Genomic DNA, 22,948 nt, shown 5'->3' with positions numbered 1-22,948 from the left:
AGCGTACCGCCGGTGGCTAGCTTCCCGACTCCGCGCTCCAGCCCGCGCTCCTCTCTCCAGTTGAGTGAGGAGAGATTTTCACAACTAGGTACGAGCCTCCGGTGACGCAACATTGCCCGGTTCGCTGTGCTGAACAGATGGCAGCGTTATGATGCTTTCTCTGAAAGATCATCCTAGACCTTTAGCATTCAAAGTATAGTGCCCTCTCTGTCTAAATATTGGTCCACAAATGATGGATCGTAGCTGTCACGTAGATGTTATTTCCCCCTTTGCAAAGGAGGGACACGAGGCGTTAGGGCTAAAATAGTGAATAGACCTTGTGTTAAAGCTGGCAGATGTATCCTTATATTCTTAATATTCCATCTCCTTTAGCTTTCACCAACCTTTCTTTCTGCTGCACTGAAGCACAATGTAATCAGCACAATAATATTTTGTTTTGTTCAGCCCCAGGCCAAAATAATACTTAGCTTGCAAGGAAGTAATTGGAGATTGCCACATAACCAGTAACACTCTGCAAATGTTTTTGCCAAAAATCGTCTCGTAATTGAAAGCAGGAAGAAGCAGATTAGCCTTTTATACAAGCAAGTGCCCTTCTGAATTTTCTAGTAACTAGCTGTAGCAGAAATAAAAAATAACCTTGAAATGACAGCTAAAGGAATTCATATGTAGAAAAGAAGCAAATAATCAAACCAGTAAGAATCTGCTTTGGTCTGCTGAATTTCCTTTAGTTAAAAAATTTTCCCACGTTGAAAAAGTTCTCAACTCTGTCACATATATTTGTCTGCTATATAACCGCACAATGTATCCACACATGTATATTTTCCTTTACACACAAAGTATATAAACAGGTGTGTAATTCTAACATACAAACACACACATTCTAATATACATATATCATCATATATTGCAAGTAAAAATTTAGCATGGCCCATCAAATAGGCTAACAGTCTCAGGAAACTTGCAAGGTCTCAACACAGTGAGACCTTTTTGCCAAAAAGAAAAAAAAAAGAAAAAAAAAAAGTGTTTCAGTGCAGCAGAAGGACAGGTTGGTGAAAACTAAAGGAGACAGAATCTTAAGAATATATTATATATTCAGTGCTGTTCTGGCCATCCAGCCAAGAACTGGTGGGTACACCTTACCCAGCATCAGCCAGCATCAAAAAAGAAAATGTATGACCTCGGGTCCCGAAAGCAGCACAGCGGTCACAGTTCAGCGCTTTCAACACGGCTGACCAGTCCGGGGTCACAGTTCCCAGCTGACGTGGTATCCGGCTTCTGGCCCAAGATGAGCTTCCCAGGACCCTCAGCATGCTCAGCACACATCAGCCGTGCAGATAAAACACTGCTTTCCTGGTTTTGCTCCTGTTTTGCTGCATCATTTTGGCAATTTAAGYTACCAAGTATCTCGCGCTTTGTTAATTTTCCTGGAAGTCCTCTAGGACTGAGGAGATTTCTTGCAGGGCATTCATCCAGAGCCTGGTATACATTTAAGGACTTAGACACCTAGGGTGACAGTACAGCTCTTCATATACAGAAATACCCTGCAAACAGTTGTACCCCATGTTCTGCAATGGGAAGAGGCCTGATGTAGGGTTTGCTGCTGGTGAGCAAAGTATTGATTTTCACAGTAAAAGGATTAGGCCACTTGCTAGAACTTCATTGACCAAATCAGAAAATGAGAGAGAGACAGAGAGAGACAGAGAGAGACAGAGAGAGACAGAGAGAGACAGAGAGAGACAGAGAGAGACAGAGAGAGACAGAGAGAGACAGAGANGAGAGAGACAGAGAGAGACAGAGAGAGACAGAGAGAGACAGAGAGAGACAGAGAGAGACAGAGAGAGACAGAGAGAGACAGAGAGAGACAGAGAGGAAGAAATAGAACAAGAAAAGGTAAATCTGTTCTTTTTTTTTTCTTTAAGAAAAATATAGAGCACAAAGCTTAAAATAACTAGTGTATAGAGCAGGGATCTCCTCCAGTTTCACTGATGGGAATTGTTTACTAAATGTTTAGCCAGCAAAAGCTCATTTTAATAGTCCTTAATATTTTTGCCTCTTTAACAGGAAAGGGAAGAGCAGGAGAAACTGYTGCAAGTGTTCCTCAAAATTTTAAGCCTGGGATCTAAGCTACAAAGCCAAACAGTATAAGCTCCTTCAGGAAGGGATTTGCACGGCCTCAAAATTTAATACATGGAAATGTCTGTAAGAAAAAAAGTAATAAAGCATTCATGAGTGATTTGGATCTGAGGCTATTTATTCATTGGAAACATATGCACACTGTGCTCCTGTTTAGCAAGTTTTTCTCTCAGCTACTTCACAGGACAAAAGACTTCTCACTTACCTATAAAGAAGCTAGAAAAAGAACAAAGCTATTTTCATAATGCTGATTTTCAAATTTGCATAATCAATGTGCAAATACACCAGTGATGATGCAAAAAATGCCTCAGACAGACAGACTCAAAGCTGCTTCAGAAGGCAATAGAGATCGATGCTGCCAAGAGTACACAGACCGCAGGTTCACAGCCCACTGAGAGCACACCAGTTGCCTGATGTCCCCAGACTAGACTCGYACTATCTCTTCTTGCAGCAAACAGTCATTCCCTGAAAAGCAATTTTAGTACTGTAGGAAAATTATAGTGCAGAGAGGGGTCAAAAATGTAATGCCCTCGATGCAGAACATTTTCTAAAGCAAACTTTAACATAAAACCAAACAGACTCATACTTTGATCCACCTTCCACAAACCACTTAATATTCATGTTTCCCTTATAATTGGTGCAACTGAATAGATGTAAACATAAACAAATTGTATAGCCAGTAACCACATAACCAGTATACCCAGTGTCCGAGTTCTGAAAACTTTTGAACTCTGTTCTGATCAGGCAAAAACTGTAGGGCATGCATTTCCACACCCCAAAATTAAAGGGAAGAACATGTGCAGACAGATTTATTTATATTTAGTGCTGGGAACATCATTAAAAAGCCCTAGAACTAGAGAAATGCTGGCACAGAGGGCATTTGACTTTGGGATATATCTTATAGTGGTTTTTTTTGTTTGTTTGTTTGGTTTTTTTTACTGGGAAACACGGACTGCTTTGGAGGAAGCTTGTTACGCTCTAACTCGCTTGGAAACTGTGGTAAAGATCTACCCATCAATGGATTCTGTGTCCCTGCTCTAKGACTTCTGAGATAAAGGGTCACTTTAGTGTTGAAGGCAGTATAACAAACAGAACAGGAAAAGATAATTAATTTCTTTTAAGTGTTTYTATATTTTTGGCAATACATGTGTAGTTTTCCCAAGTCTAACCCAAGAAGTAATATATCTTCTTTTTCCTTCCAGGGACCTGCCCAATGGAAATTAACATCTGCTCATGCCCAAAAAAGTAATTTCAATGTCAGTTAGCCAAGCTGGGAGAGAGAGACCTATCTGAAAGCAACACCTRATTGTAGCTCCTTTCCACTGTGTATCTACAGCCTGAAAACAGGAATACATCAATGCTGAAGGCTCTAAAACACAATATCAGTGTTAGAGGAAAAGTGTCTTTCAGTGAGCATCTATAGCTACCTTGCTAGCATCTCCTAAGAACAGACAAAAGGAAGCAAAATAATTAAAAATAAACCAGGCTTCATGCACAGAAGCATCAGAGGAAAAACCTACCGATATCATGCAAGTCAGGGAGCGAAGCGGTAGGGATGTTTCCCAGCTGAGTCCTCCAGGTGACATTCACGCCGAGGCGGTCCACGCTCAGGCACTCCACACGCACCGTGGAGTCGTCGCAGACAGAAACCGACCCGGTGTTTCCAAATGCATTTACCTTGAATTCAAAGTTAAGTGAAAGTAAGGTCAGCRAACCTAGAACCTTCTTGTTCCTGACTTTCCCTAGTTACTTGCACTACTCTGCTCAAAGYGTACACTTAGTAAGAAGCAGTGTTTCCAGACGGGCCCAAAAAACAGATGTAGAACTAGAAAAATTTATTTTTAGCAGGTCAGTTACTTACTTCAAGAATAATTAAAACATTCATCAGTTTGAGTCAAATTCAATCATTTAATTCCATTAGGAAAATGTATTTTTCATAAATATTGGACTGATATGGTATGGCTTCTATGGCTACAACTAAACTTACCCGCTGATGTGAGGACAGCGAGTCCCAGTATGCTGTTTTCCCAACCATCCATATCGGAGTGCTGTCAATTCTGACAGATTTCATGGTGTCTTCTTGTTAAACTCCCTTCCACCTTTTTTTTCCCCCCCTCCTCTCTTTTTAACTAACAGAGAATATGGAAATGAAATTACCTGGAGGTCACAGAAACCACGAGCCTTCATCTCATCTAAAATAAAAATCTGGAAGGCCTGGAGTAATCCTGAGTAGTCAGAACTACAAGTCGTCTGAGGAGGTAGTAGTAGTTGAAAGTGTGTTTGAGCTTGGACTGTCTGAAATAACTGGAGCTCTAAAAAACAAATAGAAAGGGTAATTATTAGCCTATTTAATATAGAAACTAGCTTTCAAAGTTACTTTGGGGAAAAGACGACATTGATCTGAATTTTGATCTCGCATTAGTAGTATTTTCCGTTACTAGATGGAAGCAGTAAGCAATAGAAGTGCTTGAAAAATATTTGTTTTGCATTAGGCAAAAAGCCATATGATGTAGTTACATAATAATAAAGATCTGTTTTACTAATTACTAGCACTAACTCACAGAAGAATAAGGAACAATCTGGATCATTAGTGATTATTTTTAATAAGTGTTGGCAGATGGGAATTTCCAGAGAGCTAGATGAAAGCTGAGGTTTTGCCAATACTTAGAAAGGAAACAGGAAAACAAGATTTAGTGTTAAAGGGTGAAGGCTGCCCTGAAAACAGTAACTCTGAAAGAAACTCGTGGGGAATAAAGAAAGATGTGATGTTCTAGCAGACAACCAAATGAATGTGAGATGTCAAAGCACCTCTATGGACAGCACAGAAACACAGAATTACTCAGCCAGGGAAAAAGTATAAATTTCCAGACTCCACAGGAATTACGCTGATGCTAGGCTTCTTGGAGGGCTTGCTATCTCAGATTCAGCACCACACTAAAGCTGTCACGCAGCCTCCAAATGGCTCCAGCTGGCTCTTTCGCCACTAGCCTGGGGAACTGGCAGAGCTTGCTCTCACCCATCTCTCCCAGGGACACGCGCTGTATCGCGTGCAATTACCACCGCGGGAACGCAACGTCCAGGCCACAGGCCCCAAAACACCTGCGGGGGAAATCCGGGGCGTTGCAAGAGCAGTGGTGGGAACAACCAAAGGATTGGACAGCCTCCTTCTTCCCCAAAGGCACACAGACCTCTGTCTGTGCAGCTTATCAGAGAACTGACCTGACAACAGTCTGTAACTGCACACGTAAGGAACAAGAAATAAGATTTTTAAGAGTGTGGGTAATTATCCATTAGGACAAGTTGCTAAGTGTTGTGGTAAATTCTCCATTACTGTGAAGTTTATTCAATCACCATCAATTTCATTTTTACTATTATTTCTTTTTTTTTCTCTCTGTCCTTAAAGTCATGCTCTATTTCAAACACAAATTACTGAGAGAAGTCCCTCAGCTTGCATTAAACAGAAGCTCCTGTTAGACTGCCAGGTGCTCTCCTGCAGCCTTACAAATAGTTACTCAACTGCCATCAAAAGTGTACAAGTGTAAGGTACAGAAGTGTAGGAAACATGATTAAAGGACAGACAAAAGTCTCAAATTGAAATCTGAAGTTCAAAACTGTCTACATTTGTAATGGAAGACTGGGAATACATCAGAAATATTTGAGTACAAGGGATTCTAGAATGGGAGATGAGGATTAGCTGCAAAKTTGGTATCAAGATCGGTATTTCTCACAATTCAACAGTGCTAAAACCTGCTGTTTTGATTAGAATTTATCTTTAATTTAGAGTAATTGAAAAAGCCAACAATATCTGATCACGAGCTGTGAACAAACAGTTGATTCTTCCAACATTTGAAGTACTTTTTTTCTTAAGAGAAAAACAATTTGAAAAATACCACAAAGCAGTCAATGAAGACTGCAACAATCCTAAACAGATCGCTATGAAAGGATGCAGAAGTAACAGTGACTTGATTATGCGAATAAACACTCAAGTTGTGCCAAAATCAAACATCTGGTGCTCATCTGTTCTTCCACGACTAAGTGGTTCCTTCAGAACCATTTCATGGTGCCAGCATCCTTTAACTTGCAAAGAAAAATCTGCATATAGATTGAATGTCTATTTATGACTCTATTATTACAGAAAAGTGGGACTGTTCATGGTGCAGGAGCCAGGCAAAAGACAGATGCTGATGATGATAATGGCAGAAAACAGGACTAATCTACTTGGACTTAATTTAGAAACTCTACTATAATTGCTGTGTCCTCTCGTAATTCACACGGCAGCTTCAGCATGAAAGTAGCTTTTAGGATACGYGTTTGCTTTGCTTTGCGTCGCTCCCAACCCGCGGCAGTTTCCACGTACTCTGGCAGGCCTGAAGGAGCGGGGCAGCCGAGACCCACTGCCGCTGCCGTMGGTCGCACTGAAACGACGTGCTCGAATGGGCGCTGTGGAAGCCTTGGCGACACACCAGCCGGCACTGCTGAAGGCTTGAAGCTTGCCCGGAAACGTTTGCACAGAACACAGCTCCATTGAGAACAGATGAGGCACCGAATGGCAAAGCGCACTGAGGACCTTCAAGAATACGAAAAAGAGGATACATTAGTATTAGCATATGAAGCATTCATAGTAAAAYGTCCTCATAACCTCCACATCAACAGTGAAAACCATTTCCCACCGGTATCAGCTTGGATCCTGTTTGATGTCAGCATGATTCAGTTTACTAAAGTTGATGAAAAGGCTCATATTGGTTTTGAGGGGTAAGGCATTGGGTCCAGAAAGCTATGTGCACCATTTATAAGAATGAATGAGTATAAAGCAGTTCGGAATACATGTAAGCAGGAAATAAGGTTTCTAACCACCAGCACAGTGAMCCTTTACAAAAGAGATCCACCAGCAGGGCCAAAAATTCAATTCTATTCAGAGCAAACCTTGAAAAGAAGAAAGAACTCGCGACTGTAGTGTCTCCAGGAACAGTAGTACATTTCTGGTAACCCAGCAGGTCCCTAACTGTAATACAGAGTTTTGGAGTGTGAAGTCTGCATCCAGACTCRCTCTGCATCAATACAGTACATTTCACCCCATTAATGTACTATAAAAGACAGTTAGCAGGCTAACTGCAACRTTTAATTTCTACTGATCAGTACAAAAGCATTGCTTTACTCAGCATTAGCCAACTCCCAACCTCATTAGTGAATAAATCTTGTAATAGATAAACACTTCTGAGCTCCTGAGCTATAAAACATATGGAAAGAAAAAAAAAACAATTGCCTCAGAAATAGATATAAAAGAAAAACTTCTCACATTAAAATTCCTTTGTTTGGTACATACAGATCATTTTCCAAATACCAATGCCCAGATCAGTCCCAATCCTTAGTCACTGAAGGAAGATAGACATTGCTGATGGTTCAGTTCCGACCAGTCTCTCTCTTAATGGAGCTTGTGGAAATTAACTACTTAACTGCCACTTCAGAYAAAGTATAAAACACGGTAGGATGTTAGGATAGATCTGTCATCCATTGTGCTACAGCACATCTTTGCTTGCCCTGGACACTACAATGTCTAATAAAAAAAACTTTTAAATTCCTCTCTCTGGTTTACCAAACATACGTTATTTTACAAGTGTCCTTTATAAAATGTGTTCTGTAATAACTTTGTAAAAGGGGCATTGCACTCCTCCTCTATTCACTCAGTGACTTTGATTCCAGTCTGTTTGTTTAAGACGGAAACACGGCACCCTTGCTTTATGAACTTTAATACACCTCCAGAGATTTTGGATCAAAAGGTATTACTACRGGAGATACCAATACTTATTCTTACCAATATAAATTACATCAAGTTCAATTCCTATTAATATTTCTTTAGATAAAGTATATAAAAGTCAGTGTACAGTCTCCTTCACTGCTCCAATACCTATGCCTGGAAAGTCAAACTTGCTCTCAGCCATTTGCTGCTACAGTCTGGTACTGTTTGTTCCAAGAGAGTTGGTGGTATAAACTAGAGCAATAATCAGCCAAAAAMCATACAAGTGATTGATGGTTTCCTGGTATGGTTCATTCAAGGTTTCAGTTCAAGTCCCTCATCAGTTAGCCAGTTGAGCCAGTAATCTGCTCATTTAATCCCCTCTGCAGGCACCACCTCCTTTTCTATTGTTATCARGCTGCACAGTTTTATTATACTTAAYGTTTCTTTCCCCAYTTTCTTGGTCCTGTTGGACTGAACCAGAACCATACTGAATACTGACACTTCTTTYGCAAGTGTTTCTAAAGCTCTCCATTAAGAAATCACTGCCTCCAGGAACTTCTTTGGAAAAGTCTCTCCCCTATCTCTGTCAGAATTGCGGAAAGTGGGCATGAAGATGGAAAGTGCCAGTGGGGACTACTAGGATAAYTGGCATCAGCTCTCTGGTGCATGTCAAGGAGAAAAAGTTGGATCCTATCTTCCATGGAAATAATTAATCTAATGAAATTGCAGGTACTGGGCACTCTAAAGTTATACTTGCTGTTTACAGCTGTCCTGAAAYTGGAGGAGAAATTTATTGTATTTTCCCACCACAACAGCTTCTTTTTCTGATGGACAACATGTCCTAGATATTGGAATGGTTTCTCCCCTTCCTTTTCTCCAGAACATTTATTAGTAGTGCCCAGGACTGGAGATATAAGCTGGATAGACTGAGGGAAAAATAACTTTTGCTTCTTTATCCTTACTCTGTAACCAAGATGTTTAGTATGAGAAGGTTGCACCATCTTTCCAAAAATCCATGAGAAAAAAAAAAGAAAATAAAAGAAAAATCTTCTATAGTATTTCTCAAGTCTCGCCATGCAGAAAATAGCATATATCTCTCAGCAAAGCCCTSTTTCTGCTATATTTTTAAATCAGTTAGCATCTCTTTCAGCTTAGACTTTTAAAAAATAAAAGGTCATTAATCATTCAGTCACTAATACCATTAGGAAAAGTATAGAATTACAGGATGCCAAGAAATAGCAGAAAAGCAAGTGAAATGTAAATCATCTTAGGGTTCATCTCAGGGTACAACTAGACCCTCCTCCATAAAAATTTCTTGGAATTTAGGGTAAAATACAGAGCTTTCATGGAATTAAAGACAAACCAAGGATTTAGCATTTATGACCAGTTCCTGCTTATCCTTGGCGTACTAGAAGCTCTTCCACTTTTCTTTGTTCACCTTCAGAGTCTATCAGAAAGTCAGTGCAGCACGTCAYGTTGAGTTTTCTCCAGCTGGTACAAACAAAATGCTAAATATAGATTACAGAGTCCGGCATCCCACAGAGACACTAGATCATAATGTGAAAGCAGGATGGCAGCAGCATAGCAGTTGTTAGACTAATTAGCTCTGCTTCTCTGAAGAGCTAAATAGCTCCCCTGAACTGCTAGGCTCACATGGCTACACTGCTATAGCTCTGGAGCTAATTCATTCGGAGCTCCGTTGTAGATCTCCCTCTGCACTGCTCTGCACTGCAAGGCGCAGATATGACTCTGCGATCTTCTTGAGGCTTCCCACAAAATCCCATCTGTATAAATCTCTGGGTACCAAAAAGTTCAAGGAAAACAGTGTTGTAGGTTGGTTTCCAAGAGGACTGAGAAGTTACCTATTAGATTAGAATGTATCACAGCTAGTTGGGCTAACACTGTCAGGTATTTGGTTGGTGACACGTTGCTCTGTAAGCACCAGAATCGCAGAGAGAAGTTTGAGCAACACGTCACGTTGTCTAGTTTGCTYAAATCTGCTGACAGCCTTCATTTAAAAAACAACAGAATTATGGAAACAGTGATGAGGCACTAACTCTGGTGCTGAAGGTTTTTTCACACCTCCAGTTTCTATTAATCATTGCACTTTGGAGCATAGCCCTGAATAAAGTTTAATTTGTTCTGCTTCACTTCAGTGATTGAGGGTGGGGGGAATCTATAAAGGCCATTGGAAAATAAATTTATCCAGACCTCTCCCATTTGGATGTCATGCTGGAAACCATGACTGAATTCCTGTTCTTCACAGCTCTGGTCACGCAGAAAATACTCTGTGGATATGCAGTATTTTGGCAAAACCCTTTCATAATTCTGGTCACAAGCCAAGATTTGGAATAGCAGAAACATACATTTTTTAAATTTTATTTTAGTCACTTGAATGGCTTTTAATCCTACAGCCAGCTCACACTGGACCACATTCAAATCTGTGGCAAAGTGTTCACTTTGACTTTTTAGCTAAGTTTAATAGTTCAACTGTTTCAACTTTTCCTTACTCATAAAATTGGTTACTAAATCAAAGATTCACTTCCTTTCTCCTTTCTCCCTGACAGAGCACTTGAACCCTGAAGAAAACTGGAGATCATGCCCAGGTGGGTTTCAAATCTCAGAAATACAGTTGTAACACAAAGATAATCATACAATTCAAGCAAAAATTTCTATAACAGTTTGAACAAATAAACTTAAGTCCTAATACAGCCAAATACTAGAGAACTTATGATTGGGATCCAGTTCCAGAGCTGACTTGACTGGAAGTAATTTGCTTCAAATAACAACTCACTTTCACATGCAGGTCTTCCTTCGCTAACTCGTGTCCCRGGCACCTCTTCTCCATTGTCAAAGACACACCAGCAGCTTTCCTGATCTTGACTGCACTGAGTGGGTGAGAAGATCCCACTGTCTCCTTCACACTGTGGGATGTAGCCTTTGCCAATTTGTCGTAAACTAGTTTTGGACTTCAGCATGTTACAGAAACTAGGACCTTAAAAAGAGAAATTGATTGTAAAATTCAGAACAAAGTAAATAGGAGAGAGATACAAAATATGATACTGATATTCATTATGCATTAACTGGATCCTTTCTTGTCAAAAATTTGACTGTATATAAGTTAGATGCTGTTATTTTAATAAAAAAAATCAAATCCATCTTATTAGTAAGAATTTTTGAGCAAGGTCGTTAAGTGTTCATAATATTTTTATTTSCATTTAGAAATAGCCAAATTGTCCAAGCCTAACACCTTCAAAACATAGGGTAATATGCTTGAAGAACTATGCACACAAAAGTAGATCCAATGAGTTCAATCCTTGTACAAACTCATCTACTCTGCTGTAGATGTCCTGGCAGCCTGAAGCCAGGAAGTTATTATTCCAAATTTTCTATGGGAAATGTAAAGCAGAAAATCACTAGCTTAAGAAYTAAAGAAACAAGGCAGTAAAGGTGAAGACTCGGGCTGTCACTACTGCTTAACAGAACAGCGCCAGGATATGGGCTTTAGCCTCACACCCATCCCTGCAAAGGTGATGGAACAGCTCCTTCTGGATGTCATCTCTAAGCTTATGGAGGAAAAGAAGGTGATCAGCATGGATTCACCAAGGGGAAATCCTGCTTAACCAATCTGATAGTCTTCCATGATGGACTGACTGGCTGGGTAGATGAGGGCAGAGCAGTGGRCRTTGTRTCCCTTGACTTCAGCAAGRCTTTTGACACTGTCTCCCATAACAGCCTCTTAGAGAAGCTCTGGAAGTGTGGGTTAGACGARTGGACAGTGAGGTGGGTTGAGAACTGGCTGAAAGGCAGAGCTCAGAGGGTCGTCATCARTGGCGTGGAGTCTAGTTGGAGGCCTGTGGCTAGTGGCGTCCCCCAGGGCTCAGTCCTGGGTCCCATCCTGKTCARCTTCTTCATCAAGGACGTGGATGAGGGGACAGAGTGCCTCCTCAGCAAGTTTGTTGATGATACCAAGCTGGGAGGAGTGGCTGATACACTCGAGGACTGTGCTGCCATTCAGAGAGACCTGGACAGGCTGGAGAGYTGGGCRGAGAGGAACCTCCTGAGGTTCAACAAGGGCAAGKGCAGRGTCCTGCACCTAAGGAGAAATAACCCTATGCACCAGTACAGGTTGGGGCTGACCTTGTGGAGAGCAGCTCTGCAGAGAAGGACCTGGGAGTGCTGGTGGATGACAAGTTGACCATGAGCCAGCAATGTGCCCTTGTGGCCAAGGCGGCCAATGGTCTCCTGGGGTGCATTGGGAAGAGTGCTTCCAGCAGGCCRAGGGAGGTGATCCTGCCCCTCTCCTCAGCCCTGGGGAGGCCTCATCTCAAGGACTGGGTCCAGTTCTGGGCTCCCCAGSACAAGAGAGMCATGGAGCTACTGGAGAGAACCCAGCGTAGGGCTACAAAGATGATCAGAGGGCTGGAGCACCTGCCCTATGAGGAACAGCTGCGAGAGCTGGGCCTCTTCAGCCTGGGGAAGAGAAGCCTGAGGGGGGTCTTATCAGTGTGTACAAGCACCTGAAGGGAGGGTGTCAAGGGGATGGGGACAAACTCTTTTCAGTTGTCCCATGTGACAGGACAAGAGGCAATGGGCAGAAATTGAAGCACAGGAAGTTCTGCCTGAGCGTGATGGGGAATTTCTTCCCTGTGAGAGTGACGGAGCMCTGGCACAGGTTGCCCAGAGAGGTTGTGGAGTCTCCTTCTCTGGAGATCTTCAAGGCTCGCCTGGATGCAACCCTGTCTACCATGCTCTAGGTGCCCCTGCTGAGCAGGGAGGTTGGACTAGATGATCTCCAGARGTCCCTTCCAACCTTACTGATTCTAAGATTCTATGACTGTCCTACCCGTACTGCTAAAACTTTAAAAAATGCCCTGGTGGCCTTGGCCTTTTGGCAAAGTGGCAAATAAAATGGGCAAAGGGATGTCCCCAATAAGCATGAGGCCGTTCATTTGCTTGAAAAAGACAGCCTAGCYATGTGGGTGTAAGCAGTGCCACATCAGTTAACTCAGGGTCAAAAATGGGCACAATGAGTCAGTACAGACAGGGCCTCAGAGAACAACACGAAAGCAGGAGAGCACGGCTGATTTCTCAGCAGATACCTGTTTAATTGCAGCTCAGTCAAGGTAAAAGGAAGCACTTTGACTTTAAACAAAGAGTTGACACTGCCATTCAAAAATCGTCAGAAGCAARAATAAGGCATCTCGAGTTCCTCAGAGCAGGGATTCATAAGCTTCTTGAATCAACCCTCTCAGTGAGACCTCAACRCTTCTTGCGCCATGTGTCTCTGAAGACATTATAAAGATTATATAGATTTATATAGATTTAATTTCATTCCATGGAGTAGGTGTGGACCACATAAAATGSACTCAGAGTGCACATGGCCCAGTTCCCGTAATTCTGGATTTACTACCTTAGAAATTTTTTCCATGAGCCCAAAGAATTTTCTGTGGTGGTAAGAAACTCAAGGTAAAGAAATATAGAAAAGCCTGCTCATCAATTTGGTTTATTTCTTGTATTAAGAAAGTAAAGAGATACTGTTTCCAGCTATCCTTTCAAAGGTGACATTCTTGTATACACCATATCACTGAGTAACTAAACTGTAAGCCCCTAGTATTTTCACGGGCAGAATTCTGAAAAGAAAAGTAAAGRTAAGGCATGAGACATTATCACTGGTGTCACAGGCTGCGGGAAGAGCACTACTTACACTCAGGGCTGCCGTCTGAATCCTCGCTGCCACGCTGAAATACTTCTCCTGACACAGGATCTACACACCAAACATCTGCATAGGATCTCTGTAGCACAGCATATTCTCCTGTCTAAGATGAATCAATTACATGTCATTGCAGAGCAATGTCTTTTATGTACAAGCATATTAGAGTCAACATCTCAAAAACTTGGTTAAAATATATACTTTGGATTATATTTACATTTGTGGACTAATACAATGTTGACTAGACAAACAAAACAAAAATATTCAAATACAGCCCACTTAATTTAATACAGAGAAGGAAACTGTACATTGAGATGAAGTTCTGATTTGATCACATTTGAAATGATTTGAAATGGCATTCTGTTCCTTGCCAGTCTCAAAGCTCCATCCTCCTCACTGCCATGTCTGTCAGGAGCATAGGAGACCCTGTTTTGGGAAGTCTGCATCTAATTCCCTCCCATCTGAGTATTTTCTGATGGCACAAGAAGAAAAGCTTTCCCCTCAAAAGGCGGTCAGTTAAGTTGTGCCTTTTAATGATAGCCCTGTGTAAGAGACAAGCAGAGGCCCTTTGCATAACCGAAGTGTGTGCAAAGACTGAGCTTCCGGTCCTGGTCTTTGCCTCAAGCTACTTAAATCCTGCTTTACAGAGGGCAAACAAAAAGCCTGCTTTTGTTTTGTCCCACCCTTTTGTTTCAAGTTAATCTGAATGCATAAGKGATACTTAAGGAGCACAGACTGGAACTGTACGGGCCTTTGGCATGGCATAAGCAAAATGAAGGAAGTTCTATTTCTTCTTCCCTCAATCATGTTAAATCACCTCAAGGCAGTAGGGGACAAACAGATCCTCTGTAGTAGCATCGAGCTTTGAACCGCTCTGTCTCCAGCTGGAAATTAAGGCATTGGCTCGAGATCGCTGACATGACGTCTGGCCTGTAAGAGAAAAACCACGTAGATGTGCTAGAACATAACCAAGTTCTCAAACCTAACCTACAGATAAGAGGTGCACCCCTAGCTCCTTCACACATCTCCATTAGGCTGTGCTACAGTGTCAGGCAAGGAACCCTGACTGGTGTTTGATAATAGCAGTAAATGGTCCATTCCCATATGATTTAAGCCAAAAGTAGAAATTAAATAAATGTGAGGCAAAACAAACATAAGAATCAAACTACTTTCTCTTTTCTTGCAAAGGTTAAAAACAAGCCTTGCATCGTATCATATCATATTAGAATTTTCAATAAAGGTTAAAATCTGTAAGAACAGATAAGGACACACATTTAGGGAATAAAAACAACTTACATTTGGGGAGTTCTAYGGAGCGTGAGATCAAGGAATCTGTGACATAGCGTCCCCTTTCATCCACACACCAGCAATGACCTGGCCAGGGAAGAAAAGCAGCCTTATTTTAAGATCTTCTACCCCTTGTTCCCTTGTATCCCTTGTTCATTTTGTTGGGTTCTGGAAGGATTTTAACATTTACCAGCACTATAGAAAGAAGCAATAAATCTAACTCAAAATTAGCTCTGCTATTCAGAGATACCTGGACTACACTTGACAGTAGTGATGGAAATGGGAATGTAGAAGCTTTACATCACAGACCTATCCTCCAGTGTATCATCTGCTCCCAGCAACTTGGTATCATCCATAGACTTGTTGAGAGTGCACCCCATCTCACTGTCCAAGTCATTAATGAAGAYGTTGAACAATAYGAGCTCCTGAATTTACCCCTGAAGAAYACTAYTACCTGAGAGGAACTGGACTTTAAATCACTGATGTTTGAGTCTCTATGACCTGCACTTTTGAGCTTTTCCCTCCAGTCAATTTGTAGTCCACCTATCCAATCCATCTCTCTCTGKTTTGGTTACAAAAATACAGGTTTTTGCACTTTTTTATTAGAATTYTGCTTAGCTTTCCTTTGCTCAAACAATTCAGAGCATTTTGTTTTGACTGCTCACCTGTGCTCTCATAGCACTGAGTTGGCTCCCAGTTTCCCATGCCATCACACTGTGGGATGTAAAGATGAAATCCCAGCTGTGCTGCTTCCCCAGCAGAACCTTTTAAGCTAAAGCGACTCCGCCAATAGAAATGCAAGACTACAAAAGATAAGTAAGAAACAGATACTAGTATTTGAACACAGGAGGAGATTTTTTAAAAAGCACATTTGCAAACATCTGATCATTTCCTGTACTTCAGAGGGAAAAATAACAAACACTGCAGGTACACAAAGGATGACAAATGTCCAGATCTTATATATGCCTTGTGTCACACATACAGGATGACTAAAATCAGCCTGCGAGTAGGCAGGTTAATTGCACCAATTTATTACAAGTGCTGAGTTTCACCTGTTTTCAACACAAGCTGAATTTGATGTAGAGTGCTTTTGCATACATCACAGGCTTTAACCCATTTAATTAAAAGCTCTCATTTCCCTTTCACCTACCTGACTGGGCAGCCAGTTGGAAAGCGTAGTCACTATCTGATAACAGCTTTTCGGAGATCAGGCTCTCTGAATCGTAGGGCCTAGCAGACCGTAAGAGGTCACTGTTTGAGAGCTGTATTCCCTTTGCCATTAAGAAGCCCTCCCCAAAAGGGAAATGGGAATTATTGGCTGTTAGGATGAGTTGTTCTACTTCCTCCACAAATTTCATGGCTTCCTGCTTAACACTTTCACATATACCAGGGCCTGTGGAAGACAAAGGGTATTTTAGTGCACTTCATCTAAATTCAACGCGGATTTGTGCATGAAAACTAGATGGTCTTTCAATTAGCACCTGCACTCATGAAACCTTGTCATCCTGCAGTCAATGAGATTTGTCGCTGCTTAGCTATATGACAGCAAAAGTCAAAAAGTACCAGGAGCCACCTGAGCACTCCTCAGCTCTCCAAATCCCCAAACATAACTGCCAAAGCCAGAATGGTATTAAGGTACCTTTTTCTCACAGGTTACACACAAAGTTAAGTTAATATATTTGTATAGATCTGCCTCTCAGTCCCTGCCCTGAAAAGTAGATAAACAGAAAAGACTGTGAGAAAGGAAACAAAATATATCCTTTGGGTGCAGAGTGGCAGGAACTCTTCRCCTGTCCTTTCTATATTTCTACTCTTTGACTCAAATATGGCAAGTCCAAAACTGAACCAGTTTGGTGAAAGCTTCTCTAAAACCACTCTACTTTGTCTACTCTCTACTATCTTCTCCTCTCTACTATCTTCTTTGTGCCCTTTATTTCCCACTGGGATACAGAACTGACTTCTCCTGTGYTCTTCTCCCATTTGAAAGCTTACCATTCATTGTCCTGTCTCTTCCTCTCATCTGGAAAATTACTGTGTGATAAGAATCATTTTACTGACTACATTTATGATTTAATTCATCTGCTGAAGTAACTCCAAAGAAGGTCCAACAGCTGTGGTGAAAATGCTCTAGACAAGGGGCTTATCAAACTTCAGGGCTGGTCTCATTCTTCAAGTGACTTCTAGGGTATATCTATTACTCTTTTGACTGAATAATAAGAAATAGTAAAGAAAATTCCTCTTGCCTCATTTTATGGCACTCTTGAAAACTTTATGATCAGTCTTAATAGCGAATTCTCCATAAAAGTCTTCAAATATTGCTGTTGACTGTAAAGTGTCCTTTGTTGCCTGGCCAATGGACCTTCYGCAAATGTATTACATCCATGTTCTAAATTATAAAATCCACACAAACTTCATATGGAACTTTGGAAGCTTGCCAAAGCTGAGTGTCCCTTTTTTTTTCCAGAAACAAGTTACTCCACCTTTGGTGGCTAGCAGTAATGACTGTATCAATGATCTTTCTCCAAGTGGTTATCTCCTACTTTGCAGTACTTGAAAAGACTTTTTTTTTTTTTTTTTTGGGGGGGGGGGGAGTATAAAAACAAAGACAAGAAACACTTACATGCAGATATTGTTACTTACATGTTGGGACCTGGTTCACTTTTGCTTTTGTTCCTTGCAGCTCTTCACCTTTGCTGTCAACACACCAACAATCACGAAGTTCAAAGTGGCTTAATGGAGCACTGAAATCAGTGTAAGCTCCTGGGTAATAGGTCAGTTGCCCATTCAGAAGCTGCCAGAAYGTATATGGATCCAGTAAAATGTTCTCAGATGTATCTGTCACATTGCCTTCCAGCACTTCGGGTGACAGATCAGCAAAGGATGAGTATTTGGTGAATGCTGGGAAGATATTCTGGTGCCTGGCCTCATATAAAGCTTTAATAAAAGCTGAAAATCCTCTGGAAGCAGCCTCTTTATATCCAATTATTACATTCAACAGATTAWCAACAGGCTGAGTTTTGCCTTCGTTATTCTCCTCTATCCACCTTTGGTACCACTCAAAGGCTTGCTCAGGAGGGCCACTGCACTGTACCTGCTTCCAGGCACCATCAGCTTCACACTGGGGGATGTAAATGCTGGAGAGCTCAGACAGAGCACTTGGGTCTGACAACAGGAGTTCCACAGTCCGTAGGAACTCCTGACCAGCTGCTACTTGGCAAGCACTTGGGCCTGGGGAAAAGAAACACGCAGAGTACACCTTATGAGCACACCCAAGGTATACCCCTGACATGAACATCCTCAGKTTCCACTGTAACCAATATTTGATCACTTGTCCTAATACAAACAACATTTTGGCCCATTATTAAGAGGCCCTAATTCTGCTATGTTGAACCACGGTGAGATTTCCAGAGGCATGTGAGCACTGAAAGATGCATATAGATATGATTTTTAAAAACACCTGAGCATGTTGGGTGCCCTCTGTTCTTAGTGGGGGTTAGGAGCTCAATTCTGATAAACACTTTCCTGAAGTGTTTTCAGATACACTTGAAATCTGACAGCTAATCCTTATTTAGCCAGTCCTTGGCAGAGTAARGATTAAAACCTTCTGGTATCATTAGAACTACCTGAATAAGGCAGATTTTGTTTTCCTTTGGACATAACAAGAATTTTCAACTACTGTTGTCCTCATTGCCTGTTCTCTTTCAAATRTGCAGCTCCTTATAGAAACACTGTCTTTCAAAATGCATGAGCAAATTTGTTTCTTTTGGAAACTGCCAAGTCCAGAACCAATCTCATTTTGCCACCAAGTGGCTCTACAAAAAGCAAAACGTAGGTGCTCATCTCCTGTAGCATACCAGATCATTATGAACCTGTTTATTTTTGACTGCACTCCAGAAAGGTTGCTATGAATAAATCTCCTATTGGTTCAACAGCAYTGCAATAAATAAATTCCCCGCTACTTCTGAAAACTGCTATTCAAAAGAGTGTCTTCACTATCATCACCTACTGGATAATCTGCTATTGCTTCCAAAGTGAGGAGCAGGCTCAGCTCTTGGTTGAGAGGCCATTTGTATTTCACTGAAGTTCAGAAAATCATTCAAGAAATACCCTCAGTCTGCATGCTTCCTTCTGCCATTACATTTTATTAATGGAAGGGCAGAAGAGCTAGCTGGTAGTTCTCAAGCAAGATGTAATGGTAAATTAAGMTAATTTAAGCTGCTAAATTAATGATAAATTAAATAAGCAATTAATTTGTTTGTGACTCATTTTTCTAGCCCAATTGCATGATCTTTATAAGAAACCTATTAGCCTTTGAATCCCTCTCCTATGTTCAGACCTCTATAAAGTCGTATTAAGTCGAGGATATATTGTTGAGCTAAATGACTCCAGATTTATGGATTAATACACTGAAGTTCCTCAGCTTTCAACACAAACATTAGCCAGTGACAGTACACACGTTATTTGGTCTTGGAAGTAAAAGAGCTTTTTCACATAGCAAGGGCAAGTTTAGGGAGCATGTTCAGTTACATAGATGCTCCAGGTCTCATGGATATCAGGGTCGATATACACATTAGCCACACACTTCAGCAGAGACAGAACTCAGTGCCTGCTAACAAGATGAGTTCAGGCTCTTCTCTTTTGAGCATGCCTTCTCTACATACCAAAAGAAAAAGGAACTGGCTTTGCAGTATCAAAATTTATATACACTGTATTACCTACTATTCCAAGTAGCCCTGCAACTATACGGCTCCCTAAACCACAGATTGATATTCTTTGCTGGCAGCGGACAATACTACTTGAATACGCTAACCATGCATTTCCAGATAYGAATAAACAATTTATATGAAATCAATAAAATTAAATTATGCAAAACTATACATCTTTAAATTCCCAGACTTCAGGACTTACAACGCATTGGCTCTCCAGCTTCTCCTCTTATTCTTGGAATAGTCTTGCCTGTCAAATCAACACAAAAGCAATTTGTTCCATAACACTGGAGTGGCAGAAAGTCTCCATCCTTGGTACAAGAGGGAACAAAGAGATCTGATCCTGCAGGCTGGCTTTGCTTCAAGTTTTCCAGGCTTCTTCTTTGCTTTTCACAATCAGTGGGACATCTTGGATGTTTTCCTTGAACTCTTGAGCCTGGAACTTCCTTACCTCGAGTGTCCAAACACCAGCACTCTCCTGCATAGCACTGAATTTCCTCATACCTCCCTTCTTTGGTGCATGTTGGAACAAACAGATCCCTTGGCTCCTCGMCACAGTCTTTAGATCCCAATGCTAATTTCACCACATCACCTAAATCTTCAGCAATGTTTTGGGGGACAGAAATCACCTGTTGAAGAAATGTAAAAAATTCTGGTAGTTCTAGGACAGAGGAAAGGAATTTCATCCTCTTCTGATTATCCTGTAGAGTTACTGTACGGCCAAAGCTGCTCATAAGAGGTTGACTCAAAATGGAGCTGTTTGATATTTCCAATGGAAATGCCTCAGCTGATTCCAGACGGTCCCGGCCATTATCCCTCTCTGTTGCACCTTCCTGTCGGAAAAACTGGCCGATGCTGTATTTCCCGCTAGTGCCAAGTGCCCCAGTGAAGTTAAACTGTATCAAATTCTTCAAGAACTTTCCTCCAAAGAGGTTTTCTTGAAATCGCTGCGGATTAGCAGTGAATTGCAGTGCCACTTGAGCCAGTTCCCTTGAYGGAAATATCCCCGTAACAGCTTCACTGAGGGTAGATTCTAGCTGGAGAATCTGGCTGGCATACTGACTTTGCGTGATCGGGGATGACAATCCAGAGTCCAGAAACAGCTCCCTGAAGGGAGGAGGGCAAGGTCTTGAGAAGCCAGMCATTTTCTCTGACCGTACCTCTGGTGTGGAAAACAAACTGTGCTGACTGAAATACCCAGCAGGGCCATAGAAGATCCTGGACAAGGCTCGTCGTCTCTCTGAGATGCATGTGCGTTCTTCACCTAAACAAAGATTAAAAAAATGCAAATTTTACCCCCCCTAAACCTACCACTCTGTAAATATCTTTCACAGCAGCCTCAGCAGAAGCCAATAAAAGCGTAGTTTAATCTCTCTCTAGTTCCTCAACTAAATGTCAGGCACATTGATTAAGAAGAGCGCACTCAGCAGCACTCTAAAACATAAGTAAACTTCTCCAACCAAAAGAAATTGAAAGCAACACTCCTCCAAAACGTTTAAGTTTTCTGTTCTGTGATCTTTTTCTGGTTCTGTTGTTTTCAAGCATAAATCCTCGTTCTTGTTTCTATTGCTGAAAGTATGCACAAAGTCTTAAAAAAAATAATACATCAACTCTCTGGTAGGATGCCTGCTTCTAATGGAAACATGATAACTCCAGTGCAATATATGAACCTAAGAGAGAGAAGGACATTACAGACAAAGAAGAACAGTTATTTAAAACCAGTGTTCACCACTGAGAAATGTATTGAGGGTTCCTACCTATATCTTCAGTTTTACACTGAAGCATCTATCAGAAGTAGTTTGAAAAGAAATTGATAACGTTGACAGTAATAAAACGTCAAGGATCAGGTCCCTCATTTCAGTAAAAAGTCTAACTTCTAGTCTAGATAAACTTGTAGAAACAACAAGGAAGAGAACAGAACAGTAATGAATAAAGTACTGAGGGAGTGTCAATGAAGTTCTGTGGAGAGAACTTGCATCTTTCGAACTTATCACAGWTCTCTGAAGGAGTGGGTAAATAAAGGGTGATCAGTCCAGGATACTGGCATTAACAAAGGCTTTTCTGCAAAAGTGTTTCAACAGGACAGATGGAGATGATATCACCTCCATCATGGGTTAAACAGCAAAACAAAGAGTAAAGATAAGTGCCACTTTCACATGGAGGTGGACCTCTATGCATTTCCATCAAGTTCTGTGAAGGGATCCAYATTTCTAACTGATGAAGTAATGAACTAAACAAATTTGCTAATACCCCCAAAAATATCAAGAGTACAGGTGATGGCAAAGACACACAATGGAAAGTGATTAGGCATTACAACAGCAGAGAAAATTCAATRTCAGAGCATAGCTACACACATAGGAAAAACAATCCTACGTACACATACTTGGATATATTTATGTACATTCACACATAGCAGTGCCTCGATTAGGGCACAAATCACCACTGAAGAAGGATCTCTGAATATGCTAACTTAAGGCTCAACAGAGATCAGAAAAGGAAAGACCTGACAGATGTAAAAGACAGACACTGAGAACAAAACAGACAGTATCATTAYGCCACTGACTAAATCTCTGGCATGCATGCACCAGCTTAAAGTGTGTGCCATATGGTTACCTTTTCTTGAGACAGGATCAGCCTAATTATAGAGAAAAGAGACAAAAATAATTTGAGGATAGATCAGCTTCTGCAGGATGAAAATTATTCAGTTTGGGAAAAAAATAYGGTAAAGATTTTTTTAAATCTGAATTCTCTACATCATTCACAGTGGACAATTATTATTCAGTATTTCTCACAGAGCAAAAATTATGAGGGTCTAGAGGGAAAATATGAAACAACCAAAAAGTAGAGCACATAACTATGATTGTGGAACTCTTCGCAGAGGATGCTGTGAAGGATAAAAGGTTAAAGAGAGACTAGACAAATCTTTGGGAGATGACTCCATAAACATAATGGTTCAGGTTCAACCTCCAGTATAGGAACTTTCTAGGCTGCATACAACAGGGAGGATATATGGAAGAGTCACTCTGCATTTGCCCTGTTTCTCATAYTTTCTTCATAAACAGCACTCTCATCCCTTTCAGAGAGAGGATGCCAGATAAGCAGCTTCAGTCTGCTCCAGCATGGCTTCCTGAGGGCTTCTCCCCTGTCCCCATTTATTCTAAATTCAGGCATAAATCAGTCAGTGAACTCTGTTAACAACTTCAGAGGCCTGATTTTACTCTCTTAAAGCTTATGCCAAAGCYTGCTATGGCCTACCCAGTAACTTTGGCTGAAGAGTTCAAGTTAAGCAGACTTGGATGCTAATTACGCCAGCTGAATAGCTAGATACTCTGTGTCTTAGGGCACATAACAAAACAGGTTTTCTGGGCTCAG

General features: G+C 41.1%; 1 protein-coding gene across 1 annotated transcript in view; it reads right to left on the bottom strand.

Moving 5' to 3' along the window:
- The window catches only part of TG (thyroglobulin), a 169,069-nt gene that overhangs the window by 133,119 nt on the left and 13,002 nt on the right, over window positions 1-22,948 (bottom strand). The window contains exons 9-19 of the mRNA XM_085319766.1: window positions 19,779-20,840; window positions 17,511-18,098; window positions 16,021-16,263; window positions 15,536-15,673; window positions 14,880-14,957; window positions 14,401-14,513; window positions 13,578-13,689; window positions 10,665-10,865; window positions 6,491-6,700; window positions 4,291-4,445; window positions 3,654-3,810 (exon numbers count right to left, since the gene is read on the bottom strand). Of these exons, the coding sequence (XP_085175892.1) occupies window positions 3,654-3,810; window positions 4,291-4,445; window positions 6,491-6,700; window positions 10,665-10,865; window positions 13,578-13,689; window positions 14,401-14,513; window positions 14,880-14,957; window positions 15,536-15,673; window positions 16,021-16,263; window positions 17,511-18,098; window positions 19,779-20,840 (3,057 nt within the window). The remainder of the gene's footprint in view (window positions 1-3,653; window positions 3,811-4,290; window positions 4,446-6,490; window positions 6,701-10,664; window positions 10,866-13,577; window positions 13,690-14,400; window positions 14,514-14,879; window positions 14,958-15,535; window positions 15,674-16,020; window positions 16,264-17,510; window positions 18,099-19,778; window positions 20,841-22,948) is intronic.

The sequence above is a fragment of the Rhea americana genome, unplaced genomic scaffold (assembly GCF_003343005.1).
Source record: "Rhea americana isolate MKP2758 unplaced genomic scaffold, rheAme1 scaffold_0, whole genome shotgun sequence".
Classification (NCBI taxonomy): Eukaryota; Metazoa; Chordata; class Aves; order Rheiformes; family Rheidae; genus Rhea; species Rhea americana.
The sequence above is the reverse complement of the archived record's forward strand: the minus strand, read 5'-3'. Positions and strand labels throughout refer to the sequence as shown.